The sequence below is a fragment of the Petromyzon marinus genome, chromosome 34, assembly GCF_048934315.1.
Source record: "Petromyzon marinus isolate PM22_M1 ecotype Great Lakes invasive population chromosome 34, UKy_Petmar_22M1.pri1.0, whole genome shotgun sequence".
Lineage (NCBI taxonomy): Eukaryota > Metazoa > Chordata > Hyperoartia > Petromyzontiformes > Petromyzontidae > Petromyzon > Petromyzon marinus.
The window spans coordinates 1,917,734-1,942,440 of record NC_133700.1 but is presented as its reverse complement, the minus strand read 5'-3'; the positions used below and the strand labels follow the sequence as shown (position 1 = coordinate 1,942,440).

At 53.7% G+C, this 24,707-nt stretch overlaps 1 protein-coding gene across 4 annotated transcripts in view; it reads right to left on the bottom strand.

Annotated features, from left to right (window-relative positions):
* LOC116948566 (zinc finger protein 385D-like) overlaps positions 1-24,707 on the bottom strand; it is a 135,720-nt gene that overhangs the window by 14,399 nt on the left and 96,614 nt on the right. For all 4 annotated transcript variants that reach the window (XM_032965338.2, XM_032965335.2, XM_032965336.2 and 1 more), the window contains 2 exons: positions 7,556-7,663; positions 386-587 (listed from right to left, as the gene is read on the bottom strand). In XM_032965338.2, the coding sequence (XP_032821229.1) occupies positions 386-587; positions 7,556-7,663 (310 nt within the window). The remainder of the gene's footprint in view (positions 1-385; positions 588-7,555; positions 7,664-24,707) is intronic.

Here is a 24,707-nt window from a genome sequence, read left to right as displayed (position 1 = left end):
TTCCCAGGTAAGGTCCATTGAGCTATATAGCTTTTTATTAGAAGCAACCTGGCCACAAATGATAGCTCAACGAAGTGGCTTTTGATCTGGAAATGTAGAGCAGCCAAATACTCTAAACGTGTGATGTTGATTCTAAATGTGGAAGGACAAACCGGAGGACCTGAAGAAAAGCCACACGACCACGGAGAGAAAGAGAGAACACGCAAACTCCAAATACACAGCAGGCGTCAGGGTCGGGATCGAATCCACGACCTCCTGTATTATACCAGTTGAGCTAGAACCTGCCAGTCACGTGACCCCACACAGAGGTGAGGACACCCTTTGCAAAAAGCAGATGCCGGGCGCTCGCGTGCGTGGTGCATGGTTGAGCGCTGGTGCAGGCCACCTTCTGTGGGTCCGGGGTCGCTCGCGTCGCCACGGGAGGGTGCGGTCGGAGCGCAGGCCGCCTGGGCGGGGGTGGTCCCGTCCTTGCCTGGTTCACGCTCGGCCTGGTCGGCCGTGTCACCGGCCTGCTTGGCCTTGCTGATCTCCAGGGCCTTGAGGCGCTTGGCGTGCTTCCCGCCCTTGTAATGTGCCGTGGCCTGGCTCTGCGAAGCGGAGGTTGCGCGTGACGGGCAACGCGTTAACGGCGAGACCGGGCGGACAGCGAGGTGTTAAACGTGAATTAATGGCTACGCAGGGAGCACGCCCATGGGAAATGTACAACCCCCACTGACAGTAATGAACGGGCGAGAGTGAAATACAGACCGTTTCGCGAAAACAGCATGATGTGCGTACGAAATCAAGGCGTGTGCCTCCCACCGGCACCTCCCACTAGCGCCGAGAGCTACTCCTACCGGAGTCGTAGGAAAATGGCCACTCGGGCCGTGGTGTTGAAACTCGCTGTGGACTTCCTGAGACAATCGTTATGCGCTCGGGGAAGTTCCCAGGACTCTTTTGATTCTCGGCAGTTTTATTGGTGCCAGCGTCGAGTCTACGGAGTCACCACCGTACAGAATGCACGTGCGGGTTTGGCCGTGGGAAAGGCAGGGAGCATCCCACAAGCCGGCCGCGAGAGGGAGGGAGAGCCCAGCGGTGGCAAACCTTTTTGCAACCACCCGAATCCGGGCAGCGTCAACACCAAAAAAACAAAAACGTTGAAAGGGGTCGTAGTGAACATCAAGAGGTGGGTCTCGAGGTAGATTTGACATTGATATCACTGCTGCCTGTAAGTTGGCAAGTTGGTTATGGGTAAGGCTGGTACTTGTAGCTGGCCAGTTAGTTATGGATACGGCTGGTACTAGCGGTTGGGGTAGAGCTCGTACTAATTGATTTGCGTGGTTCTCTACGTACGGTGCGACAAAAGAAGCTCAGCATACATACGTACAAAAGCTGCTTGGCTAATTGGCTATGGTTAGGGGTTAGGGGCTAGTGCAGACATGGGCAAAGTACGGCCCCCGGGCCGTATACGGCCCGTTGGGCTTTTTAATCCGGCCCGCCGAACTTGTCATGTAATGATTTTTACATGTCATTTATATTAGTTCACACAAACACTCCATCCACCTGTTCCTGGCCCGGCCCCTTTGTCAAATTTTAGAACCCATTGTGGCCCGCGAGTCAAAATTTGCCCACCCCTGGGCGAGTGCCAGTGCCAGGTTGGTTCACGGCTGCACGTAGCATCGGGTTGGTGGGTTGGCTGATGTGCTCAGCCATCAAACTGCTCGCCTCTCCCCGCCCCCCCCCACCCCAAATTGGGTGGCATGGCCCTTTCAGACTTTGGGCCACTCTTTCGTCTCCGGTGCCCACAACGACCTGCAGGGGAAATGTGCGTCAATACTTAATTATCCCAAAAGTGGTCCGTCGATACGTCCGTTAGCGCACTTGCGTGCGTCTCCCGACTTCTTCAAGCGGGCGGCGGTCTGATGCTGCCGGTGGGCCATCCGTCAATGCCGGCGCATTAAGGAAAGTGATTAGGGCCTCAGTATTGGACGGCCAGACCCAATGCTGCTGGCCTGGTTCTGTTTGCGATCTCTCCCCGGGCCCCACCCACCCCCTACCTCTACCCACCCCCCCACCCCTCACCCCCCCGGCTTCTGATTGTGTGGGTTTCGAAGTTTTAATTCCACCCGTGCAAGCTCGAGAGATGGGACTTGGGCACTGGGAGAACGGTGCCACTTGACACAAACGGCGCGCAGCTTCCAAAGGAGCCGTGTCAACTCCTTTGTTTGGAGAATTCTAAAAATCTACAATGTTAATGGAAATTTCCATTTTGCTGCGTGAAAAAAGCGCCGTTATTGTCGAATAATCCCAACTTCAGAGAGAATTCATGCGCAGATGTCTGCGCGGAGCTTATTCGCACGACGGCATTAGATTCGCCGAACAATAAACGTGAAGACCGATCATTATTAATTCTTTCCAGTGATTTGAATTCAAAAGTCGATGGTGTGCAGTGAATGAGTGAGCTTGTGAATCATTTCACTAAGGCCATTACCGAAGCGCTGTGTGGACGTGAACGCAACCAGAATCCGCACTTCTCCGATAGCGCTGTGACGAGCGGACATTTTTTTTTCCCGAGTTTTTGCCAGCGGAATATTTCGTGCGATGTCTGATAATCAATGCTGGGAATAAAGCCGCATCGATGCCACTTCGCTGTGATAACGTACACCGAGGACGACGTGAATTGGTCTCCTGGGAGCACACAGTCCAGTGAAACGTGACTCCAAAGCAGGACATTTCTGAACCTCGTCACCCGAAGGTCCCCGAAACTCCAATGTCACACGAGTTCTAAAACGAGGACGCCTGTGCTGCAGTCATTGCAGACGCAGTCTGCAGTGCCGGAACCACTGGTGTCTGCAGGACATGCCCCCGAAGCACTACGGGCGAGGGCAGCGGTGATGAAGAGACCCTTAAAAGCCCCGTCCTGCTCATGAACGCCACGCGTATGCAGAGCAGATTTACTGCGGCCAATTAAATGTGCCTGGCCGAGCGTAATTACCAGCGCTGAGGAACGAGATGCTGGGGCTTCGCTGGGCGTGAGCATCCACAGCACTGATCCATTTCTATTTATTAATCGCAGTCCCACAGGAAGGCCAGAGGTGATTGGTCAATTGGTTCAATCAGTGGGGGGGGGGGGGGGGGGTGGTTGCTTATTTATTTACTTGGTGCGTTTTATTTCACTCGGAAATTTACATCGCAGGATTGCATTCGGCGAAACGTGGCACGTTAAGGGGACGCTGCGTCCAAAACGCAGCTCGCGAGGGCGCTTTAATGGCGCTGGCGCCGGCGGCGATGACCGCGTTGTGATGTTTCCTAATTAGAGGCTTATATTTAGATGAGGTCAACGAATAAATGGATGAATGCGGAAACACGTGTAGTCGTTTAAAACGGCAACCCCTCCGAATCCCGAGGTCAGAATGTCCCGTTTTAACCCAGTTGTGCCAGCGACGTTCGAGTTTGAACGAACGCTCGACTGTGACGGAGCTCGACACCGCAGCAGAAGCGCAGGCGGGGGAGGTCGAGTTCATCTGGCATCCCTCGCCGTCGACTCCCGTGTGTGGCGAGATGGCACAGGAGCCGCTCGGATGTCCCCCCCACCCACCAAATCGCACAATGGTTACCATCCAACGAAGAGTCGTGTGGTTCCTTATCTGATAGCAGCTGCTCGCAGACACACGGCCATGCAGTTGCACAAGTACATTCTCACAGACGCGCGGACAAATGCTTGTACAGACTCGGACAAAAGGCAAAGATGCTTTAACAGACTGTTGGGGCAAGTGCTGTTCATGAGCACCTATGAAGACCGGCACGGCACACGAGGGGGTGGGTGGCCGGATTTGTTTCCCAAGTGGCGATATTTACACACCGCACCAGGTACTCCTTTGAGGCTGAGTCGACCTAGGGGAGGCCCAGGACTGGTTCAGATAATTGTCACTGGTGTTGGCCGTGAGCGGGAATGGAACTCGGGTCGCTGAGTTTATAGCGCGGCGCGCTAACCACTACAACACTACTCTCCGCACATACTCTCACAGACATGCGCTCAAAGTTGGCATAGCCTGACAGTGCACGGTAATACACCAGAAATAGTGAACCACCGTGCATGATGTAGAGGCATCTTGTGGAAACAAGCTCATGTTTGGGTTAAAAATATATCTTATTCCAGATTTGTTGACAAATCAAAGCGAACATTATCGTGCACATTGTGACGCACCATGAAAAAAGAGTAATTCCGAGAATGTGAATGGAATGTAAGCTTCGGTTGATGAGGGTTTAAAAAATAAATAACAACTAAAAATAGCATTTTTGAATGTCTAACTCCTACCTGGTGACCCAAAGCACATGTTTTATATAATGTAAGGGGCTTGTTAGGTAACCCGGCTTCTGCGATTCTTGTGAAGGGAACAGTGGAGGGTGGCTCGTGTATGTACGAGCGAACACGGCTCCTCGACAAGGCAATTAAAAACTGTTAATTACTCTGAAACTCTTAATTACTCCTGAAAAGTGCGTCTAAATATTAAATTGCCATTTACCATTACTATATGTCAAACAGTTACATAATTTCGCTGAACCGAAAAAAAAGAGCATGCCCACCCTACACACCACGCGCGCAAGCCATCCTCGGCGATTTAATACAATTAACTCCTGAATTAAATATCAAATGTTACCAATGCTTTCTTTTCATCTGTGAAGAGCAAAGCGAGCACCGGTTGGTCTCCCGCTGCCACCAACGCAAACACCCCACGTCAACGGAACAAAGATGTCGCCCCCCCCCCCCCCCCCGACTGTCGCTCAGTTTCAACTCCGCATTCACGATTCATTCATTTGTACCCTGGTCATGCGCATGGGCGCCACGGTGGCGAGATGTGAGCTACCTCGCGTTTGGTATACAGGAGGTTGCGTACTCGAATTGTAAATGTTGTGGATTTGCTCTCCAACACACCGGTGTGCTGTACTGGTAAGAATTGGCATGTTCTGTTTACGTGACAAACCTTACTAATTGGCTGTGTCCGGTGGTGGCGGGTTTAACGGCACATTTTTACCTGCGCAATCTAACCCAGAAAACCTAAATTATGGAGGAGGTTTGCTGGTTCGATCCTGACCCTGACACCTGTATATTTGGAATGTGTATGTCTCTCACGTGCATTTTTTTTCCTCTGGGTCCTCCAGTTTTCCCTCCACATTTAGAAAGCGTGCGTTTAGAGTATTTGGCTGCTATAAATTTCCACGTTAAAAGCCGCTTCGTTGAGCTATCATTTGTGACAGCAAGGTCGCTTCTGAAAAGGGAGCTATATAGCTCAGTGGGTGGGCCTTACCTGGTAAAATAAACATAGTTATAGGTTATTCATCAATTTCAGCATCAAATCATGCGCACTATCTGATGCTGGGATCACGTACGAGTCAATCGAGGATTTGTCCCTATTCGGGGGTCAGAGGTCGGTTGTTTTTTTACTCATTTGAACCGTCTCATCGGATCTCATCGGTATAATCCCACTCATTCCATTACTCTCATCGCAGCATTTCTGTGTGTGTTGTGGCCCACACGTGTGTGGTGTGCCTGTCGTGGCAGGTTGCAGGTTTGTTGTCCGGGTATGCATAGCGCGTGCCGAGTTTATTGTGACCGGGTATGGGAAGTGTTGGCAGACCGTTGTCATGTGGCTGTGGAGTGGGTGGTGTGGCCGCACTTGGGCCATGTGGCCAACCGAGTTGTGGCCGCTTTGTAGCTCGTGTGCTGGGTGCACCTCTCCCTCACGGGGGAATGGGCGCGCGCAGGCGCGGTGAGAGCCGTGCGGGAGAGGTGAATCGCGTTTTGCTCCGAGGCCGTTGAGCGTGATTTCCCGGGTACACGCGCCTTTGACCCGTGTCCCCGCCGATCAATGTCAGGCCGGAACTAAATGCTTGCGAGCGTCACGACAGCGTCAAAACCCGGTGCCTTAATCTGCTCCGTTGCTGGCCAAACCGAAGGAGAACGCTCGTTAATTATTCACGTAAAAAAAAAAACACGTTTCGCCGTCTCGGGAGAGGGTTTGGTTGCGGTACGTCGAGAGAGGCCACATGGGGGACGGGAGCGCCGATGACCACCTCCCTCCCTACCTCCCTCCCTTTGCGGGCGACGCAGGCTGTCCTGACGAAGGCTCGTGGATTACGACGGGGCCGGGCAGGACGATCCATTACTTCGCCCGTGTACCCGGTGGTGGGAGTTCGCCGCAATGAATCGTGCACACACCTGGCCGCATTGCGCGCACGCTCTGGGATGAAAACCACATCGCTATTAACGATCGTTAAAAATCCTTATCCATTAGGGGTCCACTGCAGGAATCTCAAACATGCACAGAGCGTCCGTGCTGGGGGCTAGGGGTTTGGGGAGACGCGCTCTGCGCGGGCGACTGTTTGGTTTTGAGAGTTGCGACGACGCGGGGATCGCTCCGGGGTGTTTGTGGATCGTGTGCGTTTAGCGGTACCCGGGAGAATGGGTGGTCTTTGACGAACAAGCTGCACACGGAGAGACATTTTTGCGGGGCAGACGCCGACGGGCGTAGGCTTGCATGGGTACGAGTCTCTCCCCGCCCGCGTTGGCACAAAGGAAACATTTATTACGGTTGACGGGATTGTCTGCGATCATCACAACATCGTGCGTGTTGTTCACACGGCAGTCGCCGGCGCACCAAAGCACCTTCCTGTGCAGAGCACCCAGAAAATTCATCATATCTATTTAATAATTTAACTGTAACGTTGGGCAAGGGATTCCACCCCCTACTTCTCCACACATGACCATTCTGCCTCCACTTTGATTTGGTGTTTAAGTTTTCTGGCCCAGGCCTCAGTGTTGTTCTTGACACTGCTGCAGCTCGGCTAACTGAAAGGGCTACACAGTGCTCAGAATAGCGGCCAAATGGACGTTGAGACGTCTCCGGTAATTAAGGCGACATTCGCCGTGTATTGTAAGTGTGTGGGCGGCAATTTGTTGTTTCATAGTACGCAAGGGATGAAACGTTCCAGGGATTTTGCTCGCATTTATTTACGGTAACCAAGGAAATTGGTGGCTTCAGGACAAGATGGTTAAAAGGGATTATGAGAATGAAGGCAATTAAATATGGAGTCCCTAAGAGCGAACGTGAAGCCGGGCGATTGGCTCTTCTTGGTGGATCTCAAGTACACCTATCTGCATGTTTCCATGGACGTAAGAGAAAACACATTGTTGAGGTTCTCTCAATCCTGGTCATACACAAATTCTCCGGGACAAAGAGTGCTATGACGAATCAGCATTCTACGGGGTCGCGCTAAGCAAGGTCTGCCTGTACAGCCTTCTGATTTGGAAACACATGCTATATAATCCTCACCACTCATTGCTAAAAACCTGGCAGGACCCTCCTGAAAAAAAAAAGAGTCTTGAGACTCGGATGAGGCTTTCCTGAGTGAGCAAGCGTAGCAATAATGCCTCCAGCGGAGGTGCACGGGGGGTTGCTTGCGTCGGCGCTAGGAAAGTAGCGTTGCGCATGGGAACATAGCAAGTGGGGTGGTGGGGGGGGGGGGAAGGGGCAGGCGCTCCGAGACCTTTGGGGCCCTCGCGAGCCACCCTCACCTCGGAGTTGAAACGGAGTTGGCACACGTTGCACGAGATGACGTGGCGCTTGCGCGGAGGGAGAGGCAGGTGGAAGGGTGCGAGCAACGCCTTCTGCATGGGATCCATCTGCGGGTGGGGGGAGAGAGGATGGGGGGGGGGGGCGGGAGACGTGGTCACCTTCGCATCCGATCTGCACCGGGGGAGCAAGGGCCATTCGAGGAATGGGTCTTCAGGGTTGGCCTAGGCCTGGTGGCCTTGGCAAGATCGGCAAAGAGAAGGAGAGCTGACGGTCGGCCTGCGGCCGGCTATTGCCACTGTTGCTCGCACGGCTGCCGATGTTAAAACCCTTTTTTATTTTTTACCGCGTACCAGTTTTCTAAGCACCGCACACAAAAAAACACGTGTATTATACATATTTAAAACCTTGTGTAAAGTGTTAGAAGTTGCTTAGAAAACTGGTACGCGGTAAAAAAAAGAGGAGTTTACACATCGGTAGGGGATGGCAAGAGATGCGTAAAAGTTGCCATCGCAGGGGCCCCGTGGCCCGCGCGAGGTGCGGCAAGTGGAGGAGTCGGGCTCCACCCGTCGCTCTCCCACCGGCCCCGTGCCAGCCGGCCGGCCAGCGTACTTCCCCACCCCTCTGAGCCACTGCCCCGACACCGCGGAGCCAACCCGAAAATTCCCGAGCCGCCGGCTTCGTCGTGGCACACGGCAAGCAAGCGCCGCGGGCCGTCGTGGCGTTTCCGCCCTCTCGCGTTCGCGATTCTCACTGATCGCTCGTGACAGCCGTCTGCAAGTCGTGCGCCATGGGAGGATGGCACGTGAATTATATATACACACACGGCCCATGACACCGGGATATATTAATTATTTGTCGCATTAATATATAACCAGGCATTAGCATTGCAACAACAAAAGGGATCATGGGAAGTAGAAACAAGTGTGCGTCCCTGACGAAGATTCATGTCTGTGTTTTTAACCTTTCGTACGGAGAATATTTGGGCTAAATGCTCTGCAAAGTATCAATAATAAATATAATGTAATCCACTGGGCGGAGTGTTATCTATGCTGTTTTGTATGGGGTCTCCCCGGGGTGCTGCGGGCAACATAATCAGCAGACGAGAGAGGCACATTAGCATTGTTTAACTGATGGCAAGATCAGCGAGCAATTAAGGCCGCATGCTAATTCGGCACAAGCGCCACCCAGGTGAATGCACCTGGTAATTAGGGCGCGCAAAGTCAGCGACTAGATTCTGAGGCGCACCTGCAATCCAAGCCCCCCTCTGGTTGCTCCCGGACGGCGGGGGCAAGGCCCTTCCCAGCATCCCCCTCGTGCCGTCCCTCCTGCATCCACTCATTTGATTTTGTTGTACAGTGGTGGCTTCTGTAGTTATGCACGCAGGACGCAGCTCCTCGAGAGCCCGGGTGATCGAATGCCGGGCGTATCGAACCGTGTGTCCGGGAGTGTCAGTGTTTCCAGAAGATTCTGACGGCCCTGCCCCCCCAACTGCCTGCGTGGTCTCCACCTCTCTGTGTCGGTGGCTTCCTGCCTCGTGCGGCGGTGCCTCCGTTGGCTCTGCTCTGTTGGGGGCTTCCAGGCGGCCCCGGGCGGGGTCACCACCAGCTCTCGCGCCCTCGCCGAATTCTCGCTCAGGGGAGGGGGTCACTTATGAACCACTTCATCCGCGCCGTGCAGAAATCCAGACACTGCCGTTTCTTCCCACCCCCCCCCCCTCCCGGTTTTTCGGCTAATGTGACCCCCCTGGGGTAATCGCATTCCAGTTTTCTGGGGTTGTGCAAATGTAAATTAGTCCACGCATGACTTATTTTTGGCTTTTAAACCCCACCACCCCATATAAATGGCACGTGGTGGTGTTTAGCAAACTACGCAGCGCCGTGCGTGATATACACCAACGATGTCAATGTTGAAAAGAGTTCAGGTTGGGCTTGGAGTATAAAAATTAACATTCAGGCGTGCTTTCTTTTTTATGTGCGGTTCCCAGGGATTTGTGTAAAATTAAATTCGTTAAATATTGTTCCCGCACAGAACACAAACGCCTCCACCATGACCTCTCTCGGTATGGCCTACAACGCACCGTTACAAGAGGACAGCGAGCCCAGGCAATGATATTGGTGACCTCAGAATAAATCTATACCGTGTGTGTATATATAGAGAGGAAAAAGAGCGAGAATAAAGCTGGAATTTGTTAATCTCACAAAAAGAAGAGCGTGTCTTTAATATTTAAAAATGAGTACCTTAATTTTTAATTGCATTAATTATTAATGGAAAATTAAACGGGCAGAGAGAGACACACACACACACAACACATCCTGCATTGATTCCACATTCATCACACGCTCATCAATAAAACATCTAGCAAGACGAATTTATGTATCCGGCCGCAGCTACCGCACACAGCTCTCGACCTTTTTAAATTACAGAAAAGCGTGCAATGGTGCGAGAAAATTATTACGGCTTCATCCCCTGTACGCTCAACTCTCCGCGGATTCCAACACTGCGCAGACATACACCTCTACAGCAAGGATGCTGAACTCGTGTAATCTGCGTGTTACGTAACCACGGGGTTTATGAAAACTGGGTCATATTGCAGCAAAGCGTTACTTGTTTCTCCGTTTTAAAACCTCGGGGTGAGCTACTGCTCGATTGCTCGGTATGTGGAGCTGTGGAGAAAGAGCAGGGGAGGTCTGCTGGAGCCTGGAGGCAAGGGATGGAGTGAGGGCACTGGGTAGGGCCAGATAGACTTAGAGCACGGGTGGAGCTGGGTATTGTAACGTTCTTGCGCGCCCCTACCGGCCATCTGTGGAAAAGAGCTTTGTAGCTCATCGGATTCCTCCTGCAGAGATTCTGATTCTGAAGGATGGACTAGGGAGTGTGGAGCATGCGAGTCGCGTGGAGTGAGAGGAAGAGTGGAGCTTTTGGAAGGGTGACGCAAGGGAGCCGGGTGCAGCGAGGGGGGTGGGCGCAGCGAGGGGAAGGTTGGAGCGAGGCAGCCGGGTGGGGCGAGGGGGAGGGTGGAGCGAGGGATGAACCCCCCCGTTTTATTTAAAGCGTAATCGTTCCCCGACGCTGCTTGCGAATTATTTTTTGAGGATTTTAATTAGCGCGAGACGCTCCCTCTCCTCTGCGGCTTAGGTGCAGTGGGCAGCGAGGCAGTTGCGGACAGAACTGCACTGGATTGTGATTACATTTTTAATTTGCGGTGACACGGCCACTGCTTTGCCAAAATCAACTTCCGGTCACAGGACTGCAATGATATTCGCGTGCTTTTCCAGCAAACTGTGCCAATCGGAGGAGACCGTGAGCTCATTCTATTGGCTAGGTGCCCTGGATGCTTCAAGATGAATTCTTGATCGTGTAGTGGTATAATCATCTCTAAACTGCTTAACAATGCAAAGCCCATTATACAACAGTAATTATCCGTGTTAGGTGACTCGTTAAATATATATATGTGTGTGTGTGTAATTCCCCATTTTGTCCCTCTGTGGCGCCCGCAACTGCGCTCGCTGCGAGTTCTCCTCTCACCGCTACCCGCACGCGCATCGGTGCAGCTCGGAACGCATCCGCGCTCCCGAACGACAAGGGAAGAGGCGAAAACTTTGAACGCAACGGCTTCTAAATATAGGCCGTGCCCCGTGGGCCAGAAGCCATGAAGCGGCTCCTGACGTCGCCTCGCCACGCTCACGGTGCCCGGAACCGACGGTCCTTCAAGAGATGTCCGCTTGCAGCGATTCGCGTGCAAAGTAACGTAAAAAAAAAATTACACGGACGTGACAAAGACACGGAGTGTGCATCAAACCGGAGTTAACTGAAGCGACCGCCGGGAAGGGCAGCAGAGCCCTGCAAAATCCCCGCTGGCGACTTGACAGACTGGCAGCGGCTGGCAGTGCTCTGCAGTGCTTGGCAGCAGTGGTGCGCTAATTAATTAGGGCTGGGGAGAGGCAGCCCATATGCTGAGAGCAGTCCAGAGGGCAGGGGTACACGGCAGAGGGCAGGCCCTGAGCGCAGCCTGGTGCCCACCAAACTGTCTATGTTACTGGGCTCACGGTGGTTGACGGTCCACGTGGGTTCTGACTGCAATTTCAAGTTGCCTGTGGATGTCGGTGGGCAGGATCTCACCTGCGGGCGCAAGAGAACTGGGATTTGAGGAATGGCTTGAGAAACGAGACTGCTTTGAGGGCAAGTCGAGGCTGTGGGTATGAGTTGGGAAAGGTCCGTGTCCACGGGGTCGGTGTTGGTGCTGTCAGGGTTTGTGGGATCAGAGTTAATGGGGTTTGGGGGTTGGTGGGGTTGTGGTTGGGAGGCGTTGGTGCGGTGGGATTGTGGAGTTGAGTTTGGCAGGGTTGGGGCCGGTGTGGTCAGAGTTTGTGTGCTCAGGGTGGACGGGGTTCGTGCTGAGGCTGAGCTGAAGGGTGAAGATTTCGCTGCTGATGCTGCTGCCACTGCTTTCATCCTTGCGAGGGGGGCGATCACAGCACGCACTTTAGTCCGACATGAAACAAGTTTCGTTCATAACGCTGCGTTCACCGTAAAGCGTGTTAATCTGTCATCGACATGGCCACAGGCAAAACGAAAGCCTTGTGAACTCGCCAAGGAAAATTGGTTTGAGACGGTCTCCCGGTTCGACCACCACTCCAAAACTGGGAAGATTTTGCGCTCGCGCACAACGTTGAAACGTGAAACAAAGCTCCATATGAATGCTGGCATCTGGACTTCTTTTGATAAGAATGCCCTTTCAGTTTAACGGGACTCCCTTTGTTTGACACTTCCATTCCAATCTCTCTCTTCCGTCACGCCTCTTCTCGTGACATACTTCTGAGCGCAGGGAAGCTCCTTTGTGAGGAACATGTCATCATCTCACGCTTACGTAATTATGCATATTTCATATTTTTGGGGAAATTACTGCCGGTGAATAGTCATCAGGGGCCCGCTTTAATGATAATCTTGAGTTTTGTAAATGCGGTTGCTATTTCACGATGATGGGATTACTTGGCTGGCTCCGATCTATCTCGCAAACACTTCGCTGCCACGATTCTCGTCACCTCCTCCTCCTCTTAGCGAGCGAATTTATTTAATCAACTCTCGGCTTCCTAGAACTTTTCAGTAAACTTCCGATGACCACGGTTGGTCCGCGACCTCCATTGCAGCACGGTTGGCTACGTACGGCACGAAAGAAGTTCGACGTACGTGCAAACAATATATTTTGATATTTTTTTGCTTCCAACAAACTGTGGGTATATTTGCAATGTGGACGAGCCACTTTGATCCGCGGCAAGCTGGCGGTTTGGCCAGGGCGCGATTGCGCCCCGAGCGGGCGTCAACGCAGGGCTCCGCTGGGCAGCGCCCACTGTGCCCGGGGACCTGGTGCCCGCTGCTCGCTGCTGGCCCTGCTAAGCCACACGGCTGTGCGTGGTGGTGGGGTGAGGTGGGGTTGGGGGGGGGGGTAGCTGGAGCCACTCTTAAGAGTGTGCGGATTGAGCTGTGGGGACAGGCTGCTCTCACGGCCCAGTTTTAATAAGATCTTCGAGTGTAAACACGGAGCGCACATCCTGTCCACGGAGCGATGCGCGCTGCATTGAGATGGGAGCGAGGGGGGGGGGGGCCACGGGAGAGCCACCGGGGGGCCGGCGGCACGTGCCAGTCCCTCCCGTCTACCCGTCTGAGCCGCGGCCGCGTCCGAGAACGGCAGCGCTCGCCTTTAACGACGTGGAAGTGTCACAACGGCAGAGCGGAAGTTGACTGAGGTTCGCAGTTGCCTGACCCGCGTGCGGTAATGGCCCTGGAGGCCGCCGTGTTTAGCTGAATGTGCCGCGAGTTTAGATTTCCATTCGTGAATCGGTTAAGAGTTCAGAGCGGTTTTTATTTTCTTCTGATTTGAGAGCTGCTAGATTAAATCCTGTCAAGTGAAGGCTTACGAGGCCGCGGTAGCACATTCTGCAGGAGTTAGGGCCTGTGCTGTTGAGGCTCCCCAGGTGAGAGGCTCCATAATGGGCTTTTTCACGGCTTATAGTGGCTGGGGCCCTCCATCCTCGCCGCGGCATACCGGGGCGAAGTTGACGCTCTCCGCTGACGCGCGCAGCCTCGTGCCGGCCTCAGAGCAGTAACTTTGAGGTTTTCCATTATTTACACTGCAGCTGTGGCCTGCCCCTGGCCAAATGGAGCAGTTTATTTGTCCAAGTGTTATTACGCGTCATTTCTGCGCATGGAAATCGATGCGTTACGACCGCCGACGACGCTTCGCGCTGCCGATAGATTGTGACCCCGTCCGACCCCGCGCCATCGTAGCACCAAGCGCAACCACCAACATCCCACTACCGATCTCTCCACCACTGTCCCAGACCAGTCCCGATTACAAGTCAGAATCCATCACAACCTCGACAAAAGCACCCATCATGGCCCAGACTGAATCCCATTTTCATATCAGATGGAATCGCATAATCTCAAACCGAACCCAACACTCCTCATCCCAACCCACTCACAACCTCAACCAAACCCATTACATCCCATACTGACTCAATCACGGCCTTAAGTTTTTAATATGTTGTTAAATTTAAATGTTCATAAAGATGACAAATAATAAGTCAATGAAGAAATTAATTTATCAAGTGGTCTGTAACAACAGGAAAACAATTTTGCTGAATGCACCAGGGTACGAAATGCCATAAACGTACTGCATGCTGTCAGCTGGCTGACTCTGCGGGAGCCTCTCATACACAACATATTCCCGCTTTTCTCACAAGATAAAAAAAAACACCCGTGATTAAAATGCCGCTGCTGGAACTCTGAAACTTTCCATAATCCCAACACGAACCGGATCCCCGGCCACAAGCACAGCGATGTTTCCTCGCAGTGTCACACACGGTTGGCTCACCACGGCGCGCCTCCTCAATTATTAACGGTGGCTCAGACACGGTGTGCCTGCCAGGGAGTGGAGTGGCAAAAAGTTGGGTGGGTGATCAGGCGTGCGAGCGGGTGGGTGATCGGGCATGCAAACGGGCGGGTGACTGGGCGGGCGGTTTATCGGGTGTGCAAGCGGGTGGGTGATCGGGCGTGCGAGCGGGCAGGTGATTGGGCGGGCAAACAGCCGATCGAGCGGGCGAGCGGGCGGGTGATCAGGTGGACAACCGGGCGGGTGATCGCACGTGTGGGCGAGTGGGTGATCGGGTAGGTAGCGGTGGGATGAGGGGCTATCGAGTGGGCGAGCAGGCGCGTGATCGCACATACGGGCGAGCGGGTGGGTGACTGTGTGGGCGAGCGGGCGGGTGATCGGGTGGGGGCGAGCGAGTGGGCGGGTGACCGGGTGGGCGGGCAGGAGATCGGGCGAGCGAGCGGTAGGACCCTGAAATCTGTATTGGGGCTCGCCCACCATCCCGGGGAAAGCGTAAAGCGCTCGCACGGGGTCAGGTGTCAGCGTAGACGAGCGAGTAGATGGTACGTGACGGTGAATGCGATCCGCGCTCGTTTGGATATAGTTCGGGGCATCACCCGTCATTGTGTCGCACACCGGCCGAGGACTGCAGCCATGTGGACGGTGAAACCAGACGGGGAAAAGACGGAGTGTGGTGACGAGCGGCGGCTTCTCCGTGCACAGCTCCCAGTTTGCTCGTAAACTTAAAGCCAGAGTTGTGCCGGGTGGACAAACGGACCTGACATCGCTTCATCCCACAGCATCGATAGATGACTTATTGCGGCGAGCAATGCCAAGCTTCACATTAAATCTGGGGAATGTTTTTTCTTCTTTGCACGTTAATGCGCGTGGGATTGTCGTGCTCTGCAATCCCACTTCTGCGCAAGTCGCAATGTTGAGATTTCCGTAAAATAATTTAATCTTGCATAGAGTGATAGCTAGTCAATGAGGATTTCCAAACAATGGATTATCTAGAGTCTGGAAAACTTTATTTCATTAAAATGTTCTTTACTTAATTTATGAAATTAATGTTGACTTACAGCAAGTTAAGCCATGCAATGGGTTTTATAAAAGGATTTTAATGATTCAAGTTTGGTTGTTTATTTCAAGGCCCTAAAAAAGTGTAAAATGTAAGAAAGCTCCGATTAAACGGTTTACGATTTTTTTATTTCTTGGGCCAGACTGTCGTGGAGGTACAACGCCAATTTCTTACAAGAACCCTGCACCACCCACCGCCAGAGCCAAGCAAATAAAAGTTGCCACGTGTGCAACGTTTTGACAATCTACGTAAAGTTGTCAAAATGTTGCTTGCTTTTGAACATTCCAAGTGTTGCAGAAAGAACCAAATCAAGTGGAATATTTGCGCAACGGAGGATTATGGTTAAAACTATGGCATTGTACCAACACGACGACCTCACCCCGAAAGAAAGCTAACCATGAATCCCAATCTTGGTCATGAAAGCTTCGATGTAAAACGTTTGAGTCCAAAAGCTGAGGCCCTCACTTTCATCCAACCGTAAGCTAGGTAACACATTCCTGCGGAGGGAGCTGGTAGGAACGTTGGGTTGCTCGGTTAATGGCCAGGGACAACGGCAGCGTGGTGTATTCCGCAAATATGCCCGACTGTGAGGGCGGGCACAAGCCGGCGTGAGTAGGTTAAACGTTGAGTTTTATAAGGGCACCACGGGGTGACCAGCCCCTCCCCACCCAGCCCCACCCTCCCCACCCAGCCCCTCCCCACCCTCCCCTCCCCACCCAGCCCCTCCCTCCCCACCCAGCCCCTCCCCACCCTCCCCACCCAGCCCCTCCCCACCCTCCCCTCCCCACCCAGCCCCTCCCCACCCTCCCACCCTCCCCACCCAGCCCCTCCCCACCCTCCCCTCCCCACCCAGCCCCTCCCCACCCTCCCCACCCCTCCCTCCCTCCCCACCCAGCCCCTCCCACCCTCCCCTCTTCACCCAGCCCCACACCCTCCCACTATTGGATGCACGACGGACGGACGGACACAATAATCCCCTGTGGGCTGGTGTAACCAGGAGGTTCCTACCAGTATTACATCTCCTATTCATTCAGCTCCACTAATAGAACAACAACAAAATCACAGCAACTTTACGGTGACCACTCTTTTAAAAAAAGCTTCATTGCACGTTTCCGTCAGACAACGCACGGCTGCTGTGCTCAAAACAGCACGCACGGCCAATGAGCGATGCACGGCGAGACGCGCGACGCCACGGGCTGCTTCAGCCCGTGGCGTCGCGGTGGGAGGGAAGACCGGCGAGGAGACGCCACGTATGTACTTTGAACTTCTTTCGCACGGTACGTAGCCGGCCGTGCTTGATCGGAGGTGCGGTGGGAAAGGGCGAAAGACGCTCGTTGCGAAAACCGCAGGAGCCTCGCTCGGCTGCCCGCCCCACCGAGCCGACCACGCAGGCCCATGTTGGCGCCGTAACCACTTGGAAAAGCCAAGGGGTCTTAGCGATGAATTGGGCTCTGCAATGAAGCGCGTGTTTGTAAGCCGCACGGGGGTTTCGTCTTTTCCTCAAACGCCCAGCTCCAAGGGTGGCCGGGCTGCTCGCCGTGACCCAGGCAGCGGTGCTCACTCATCAACATCCGGCACACGGATCGCAGGCATAAATAAAACACTCGAGCGCACCTTGGAAACTAATTATGTAAATCGGGTGTTTCTGCGGTACAGTACATCAATTGGGTCGTTATGAACACCGTGTGAAATTAGTCACCATCGTGGTTTATGGAGGATGTCGTGTTTGCGCAAGCTCTGCCGCCCTGCGACGATGCAGCGTAACGAAGGGGAAGTGTCTTTTCAATGACAGGAAGTAACACGGTGTGCATTTCAGACAGAGGGCTTTTATGAGGCTTCAGTGAATTGTATAAAGGAGTTTTTTTTTTATATCATGGAAACAATGAACCAAACACGTTGCCGGTGTGGGAAACTTGTCCGCCGTTCTTCTAAACAATTAGCGCTCGTCTTCAGCCCCCCACAGGGTTCTCTCTCTCTCTCTCTCGCTTTCTGTTACAAAGGGAGGCACTGCGCATTTCTCTCACAATGTCAATGTCGCGGCTGTGTCTGGGATGAGCCCGATTCGTTTGGCAGCCGAGGCGGCGGCGACATCTCCTTGAGAGCAGCGCTTCGAAGCGGGGTCGCAGCTTTCGAGTGTACAGGCGGTATAACTGCACCAGGAGGGGGGCCCCAGGCACCGGGCCACGAGGAGAACAGGAAAACTGTGGTGGGGCCCAATGCCAACCACAATTCGCGGCGGCTAGCTTCGACGGCAGAGATGAAATTCGGCACGAACCAGAAATCCTGCACGTGTTCTAGCCCCGGTGACCTTCGGACGGGGAACACCAAATTTAGGCGCTTGCCAAAATGCCTCACTCTAGACGCTTCTGAGAGGCCCGGTCCTGGGCCGGCTCCCTCCGCCCGCGGAGCACCGGGAGAGGCGGGGCACACGGTGTCCCCTCCGCGGCACGCCGCGACACAAGCAGGTGCGTGTTTGGCGTCGACGTTGGCGTCGGAATGGGAAGTGACGGCCATCTCGGGGGGGTGATTCGTCAACACGCCGTGCGCTTCGCACCGCTGAACTAGTGCCTCGGCCGCGCTTCTCGCCGCCGCAGCGGAAAGAGAGGGGGAGCGCGCTCGCGAACGCGATACGAACGTGGGGGCCTCATTCTCCTGCCAGGAGTGGCCCCAAACGCGCACACACGCACACACGCACGCTGAGCCGGGGCTTGCTTCGCATCCGAGTCAAATGCGATGAGCGCGCCGCGTTGGAAAACCATTGTTTCCCCGCGCCGCGATCCCCACGGCGGGCGAATGCCAGATGCGCCTGCATTTTTATGCAAGAAAACTGCTTAGCGGCAGAGTTATCTGGCACGCAGGATATGAAATCTGAGAAAAGCGCACGTAGGGAAATGGCGAAATTTCTGTAATGCAATTTGGCAAGAACATTCCGCGTCATCTGCTTCACTTGGAGGAGTCCTTCAAATCGCTTTGTTTATTTTTAGCTTTTCTTTCCACATTACCGTCCACTGTGCGGTGGTGTTCAGTCTTCGTTCGCCGAGCGTATAAGCGATCGCTGAGGTGCGGTGTCATCAACGGCACTGCCCCTGCCGACCTTACGGCCTCGATTTAGCAAAAACACACACGATGCACTGTACTGCTTTAAGCTTCGCAGTTTTTACGTGTGTTTTTTTTTACGTGGGCCATAAATGTTTACGACACGAGCTACGGACCACTCCAGGTAAATTTCCACTCATATTTTTTTTATTTTTCTTTGGGACAAGGACCTGGCTAACGGTTTCGCATGCTCACGGGGAGCGTGCGAAAAACATTTTTCTCGTCAGTGCAGAGACTCGCTCTCCGAAACTCGCGGTCGACGCGGCGGGCGTGAAAACTCACAGACTCGGGGTCATAACCACACTTTAAAAATAGATGAGGCACACTTTTAATGCTTCGGCTTCCTGACGGGGCTGGCGAAAGGGTGAAGTGAGAGATGTGTCCCCCCCCCCAAACCCCGTGAGCCACGGCGAGCGGTCGCCAAAAAACACCTGGGGAAAAACGCCGCAAATGTTTTGCTGCCGGAAAGCAAAACCCCCACGAGACGGAGCGGGACGATGACACAACCGACGTGACAGGTGCCTCTGTCTGCCGCCCCGCTGGACATCGCCGCCCCCACCAGCTGAAACAAGCGTTTCAAGATCAGTGGCGGCCACCCGCGATTACGGAAAAAAGACTGCCTCCGGCTATTGCGGTGAAGGAGGCGGGGAAGAGGCCCTGTGTGTGTGTGTGTCGTGGCACACGGACCTGGCGCTGAGCGCGTCGCGCACACGCAGGCCCTGGCGCAAGGCGCCCAGCGACGGAGTGTGGGCATAAATAATGCGGTGGCATTTCATTTGCGGGCGCGCCAAGCCGTAATCAACAAAGCTCAATAAACTCTGTGATTAAGTTGTGGCCTTGGTAAATATTTTTTTATTTAGTAAATGATCAAGCTTCAGAAAAATACCCCCCCCTAGGACATTAAAAGATTACAAGCTGTACAAACCGGTCCATGAAGGTGGGGGGGGGGGGGCCTGTGTGCACGTGGTCGCAAGTGGGTACCGTGACGATGACGGCTCTCCACACGTGACCTATACGAGTTTCCCAATGCAGCGCAAATATATTCCGTGTTGTACAAGGTGTGGCGCAGTGGGACAGTGGTTAAGTCACTGCCATGGTTAACAGCAGTGGGAGGCTGATTCTGAACTGGTTCTGGGCCCCCTCTCTCTGCCAAACTGTATTGACCAGCGTGGTGAAGTATGTACGCATGTATGAACTTCTTTTGTACTCCGTGACCAACCGTGCTAATCGTAGGTGCGAGGGAAGAACCACAAACGAAACGAAATAAACAATTCCAAAGAAATTAGTTTTCAAAAACGAATTTATGGGGATTGGTTTGAAGTATTGGTCAAACAACCCCCATGACAGACACAGCAAAATGACGTCTTTATCCAGCAGTGGGATTTAAAAAAATGCTGCAAATGATCCTTATGGAGGTACCCTGGGGTGCCACATAATAGAAAATGGCCGAGGCAATAAAATATTTATTTCTAGGACACTATTTTTTCCAGGGGTGTACTTAACTCCGCGACTGTGGTACCAATCAATCCGAAATCAGTGCAACTCCGCGATGTCGAAACGCCAAACATCAGCGTGAAAAATCCGTTATCGAAAAATTCAACTTTGACTCGTGCATCGTGCACAGCTCGTCGAGATGAGTCGATTGCCGCATCGCCGACCATCAACAGACTAAAAATGACTGCATCACGGACATTATGGGAGAGCCGGGGTTCTATGGTACCCCGGGATACCGCCATAAGGTTAAAATATTCTATTTTAGTTAATACGCGAGCACTGCCCACTTATTTTGCACGAGATCCACGCCCCGGGGGTGGATAGGTGGCGGGAGGGGGGGGGGGCGTGACGTCAGCACGACGCACGAATCCGGCTCCACGCTGTGGCAGGCGGGTGACGTCCCCTGCGCCACCAGCGAGCCAGGCAGCCAGTCAGCCAGCAAAGCTTTTTATTTCTAAATAAAGCGTGACATGTGTTTCAATTACCAGGGTTAAATTATTTTACTTTTGAACCTTGCCCAGGATCTGATGAGTTTCCATCGCAATTATGCTCCGTGGCTAAAACAGGGCAAGTTGTTTGCATTTGAATAGCCTCAAACAAGTCATCGCTAATTGGCGCTATTCTCAAGGACCCTTCCTTAACGAGTTGGCGGATTCTCGTTTTGCGCTTCTTAAACTTCACATTGTCCTTGGCAACTGAGCATTGCTTCTGCTGCTGCCGAGCAGGCTCCAAGGGATTGCAAGGTATTTTGCACTCTGCTGGTTGCATTTGAGATCAGACACAGCAAGGCAGAAGCCTAACCAAGCACGGAACGGCGTGGATCCTGCCATTTCACTCCCATGCCAACAGTCAGCCTCCAAAGCGGGGCGCAAACATATGCCAAAACGCATTCGTAATCTTTCCTGACAATATATTAAATTACCATGTAAGCCTTTAGTCAATATTTTACATTATTAGCTGACCCCAGTTATACAATTTCCCACAAAGCAATTCCGGGCACATGTCTGCCTGCGCGACAGTTTGAAGCCATCAAAAGCTGCAGCTCAAGGACGAAATGCTTGAGTTGCCTCGCGACCCCCGCCATCCCTGCTGTGGCATCGGAGTGAATGGCTTGTGCGACCTGGCTGCCGATGCGCGGTCTCTAACCTCCACTTCCGAGTTTTACAGGGACCGGGGACGACGTTGGGGGTCCGGAGTCACGTTCTCCACGTCCACGCTGTTTACTCACGCCCCCGCTCTATCGGCAGAGCGGGCCCCCCCCCCGCCCCCCGACCTCCACCGGCCATCTCGTCACCACGTGGTAGCGGTGCTCGGCTCGCCGCCTTTTCCACGGAGCAAACCGCGTGCCCCGCCGGCGCGCGCCACGGCGGGGGTTTCGTGGCTCGTGGGGCCGCGGACCTCGAGGTTGGATGAGGCACCGAGGTGGCACAGTCCAGGCCGGGAGCGAAAGCGTCTCGCCCCGTTCAATTATAACGTGCGGCCGCTTTGATCCCAGGACTGTCAAATTAAATGTGTGTCAGACAGCTTAACTATTGTTTTTGCAAGTAAGGCTCACTGAGCCAAGTAGCTATTTTTCAGAAGCGGCCTGGCTACACACAAATGATAGCTCAACGCAGTGGATTATCATTGTGTGGAAATTTATCGCAGCCAAATACTCCAAACGTGTTTTGATTCTACCACTACTGCTTACTATTTTTTATTTTACCAGGCGAGGTCATTAACATCTCGCCACTGTGGCGCCCAAAAATTCAATACAATACCACCGCATCTTTGTACAAATCAGTTCCTGTCACCCAAACACAGACGCCAATTCCCAGACTGTCCTAGTGAAACCCGGACAGGAGGCAGCCCGAGGCAGTACCACCGAGTGCCGCTCGATGCAGTGAGAGGGTGGGATGAGAGCCTGGATGAGGTGCGAAGGGAGCGCGGGTGACACATCTAACTTGACATCCACGCAGACACGAGTACTTGAATCCTCACAGCAGTGAAACTGATCAAATATCCGAGACTGAGTGGTGTCACCTCTCAAATCCCCCCGAGTAGTGGTGTAGCCACCTGCACTGCGACACTTGGGCAGGAGGGGCATTGGCAGTCGCCATTTCATGGTGCGGTTGGCATATGCCAACCATGCCGTGCCAGTGCCTCAGGAACGCATGTCGTGAGGCTTCGGGAATTCTCTCTTTTAAACGCAGGACATCTTGCTGAAACGTTCTTGACAAATCTTACAAGTCTCATTAACTGCGCGCGCTTCCAATATTAGACAACGCGCCTTTAGATCACGTTTGGTGTTTGGAATCTCGTGTGACTCCAAAACGGACATTTGAAATGGCTGTGACGGTGGCACTTTGCCAGACACGGCTTATTTGGCGAGAACAAGGGTTGTTTTTTTCAGGGATTATCGCCCGCACGCTGCCGCTGGCACGAGCGTCAACGACACTGACACGCAAAGGGCCGGGACTCATACACGCGCCGTGCCACCCCAGACTCGCGGCGGCAAGCGAGCGCGTCCGCGTGTTGACACCGCCGGCCGACCGCTTACGCGCCAACCGGAGCCCACTCGGCCAGACCGGCGCATGCCGTCACAGGGCCACGCGCGTTTACCGCCGCGCAACTCCACGCGTGCCACACGCTTATATGGGATGAGTATACTGTCAGCATTTTTACCTTTAATTAATCATGAACGCCTGATTAATTGGTTGATTAATGATTCAGTTCTTCCCGGCGGTTAATTATTGAGCAGTGCATTTGCATGCAAAGGCACAGATGCGCGGTGGCTCGAGAAGATGAACTCCAATCCTCGAAGCATGCCCGAGGCCAACGGCAAATCCCCACCCGGACATCAGACACCTGGGATTAGGCATCGGCCAACCTGGGATGGGCCACTCGCTTCCGGGGCTGAGAGATTAGTCCCCAAACCCCCCTAACTTGGTCAATGGTAACTTCTGTGCCAACACCAGCACCGCTTGCATTTCACCCCACGAGGATTAAGGTTGCTCTGCAGACCTCACATTTGGTGGCGCGCTCTGACTGCTCGCACGGCCGGGACCGTGTACGACTCGGCATGCCCCGTCGCCGTGTGCCACGCCGGGGTTTTGCGGTGGAGCCACATGCGGGCTGGCGGGCGGGCGGGCGGGCGGTGTTTGTGGTTCATGCCGTGGGGTTGCAGACCAGGCCCTTCCTTAAGGATGGACGAGGCCTCGGGGTGGCAAAAGTCCAGGCCGGGAGCGAAAGGATCTCGTCCCATTCAATTACAACGTGCGGCCGCTTTGATCCCGGGGCTGTCAAATCAAATAGCGCCGGTGAACTGCTGCCAGAGAAATAGTGTCTTTTAAATTAAAGCCCAGCCGCTGCTGCCGGCACAAAGGGAATACAAATGAAATAAATAAATGTGGCGAGCGTGACTGACGGCCAACCTCGCGGATCAACCCGCTCGCCGATGATCAATCGCGGCCGCTTCCCCGGGACCGTCCCCGCATCCCGGCGACACGCAGGGACCGCACGGGTGGCCGGCCCTCCCGGCCCAGGCTCACGGCGACCCCGGGGTCTCACAGCGGTGCCCCGTTCCGCAGCTGCGCCACGACCCCTCGCGCTGCGCCCCACCCCTCTCCGCCACACCCCCCCCCCCCCCCCGTCGCTCAATCGCATCCTGCCTCAGAGAGACGTTCGCAGACCACGGTTCCTTCAGCAGATTGGGAGCTGCTTTACGAGGCGCGCGCCGACCTCTCGCCCACCGGCTTCTCCTGCGATCGTGAAGGAGGAGGCAACCGTTTCCCGGGATGGGAGATGCACCGCAAGGCATTGCACCGGCCATTTGGTGCGGGTACCCGCTTCTACAAATTACACCGAGGTTACCACACGCTGTGCGAGCCTTGATACGGCTGTGTTGATGCATTGTCAGGCACAGCACATAGGGCAGACATACATTCAGCATACATAGCGCATACGGCACAAAGCAGATACAGCAGACACACCTAGTAGATGTGGCCTGTATGTATGTTGAACTTCTTTCGCACCGTACGTAGCCAACCATGCTAATGGGATGTGCGGGGGAAGGACAACAAACTAAACATAAAAGCAATTCTAAAGAAATTCGTTTTCAATCTAGAACTAAAAGTGCATAGCTCCAGTGGCTTATTAATATCAGAACAGCGTTCCGGACGGCCGCAGAAACACAAAGCTAAAGGCCTGGTGCTGCTATGGTCTGTGTTGGGGTCAATTACCAAACAAACTCGGTCTCCTTGTGGCTACTTTACTGTACCTGGGTCGCTGGGCTCTGAATCACCCACCGGAACAAATCGGCGTTATTGCCGCTCCGATCCGCGTGCTGTCTGTTTCCATGTTTGTGCAGTGACGGTCTCCATTGCTCCTATCAAATCGCCACTTTATCAGGTGGTATGTACATAAGTGCTTTTAAAAAGGGCAGGCGATGGGAATCAAAGACATAAGTCAGCTGGCTGCGCCTGACACCAGATATATCTCGGTGGGTTTATTTTATTTTATTGCCGTCGCAGACAGCTCCACACATTCCCGTCATTCTTCAAAGGCGGCCTCGGCGATTATAATTCAGGGCCAAAACGGGACATTAAAACCGTCCGGATGACAAATGTTTCTTTTG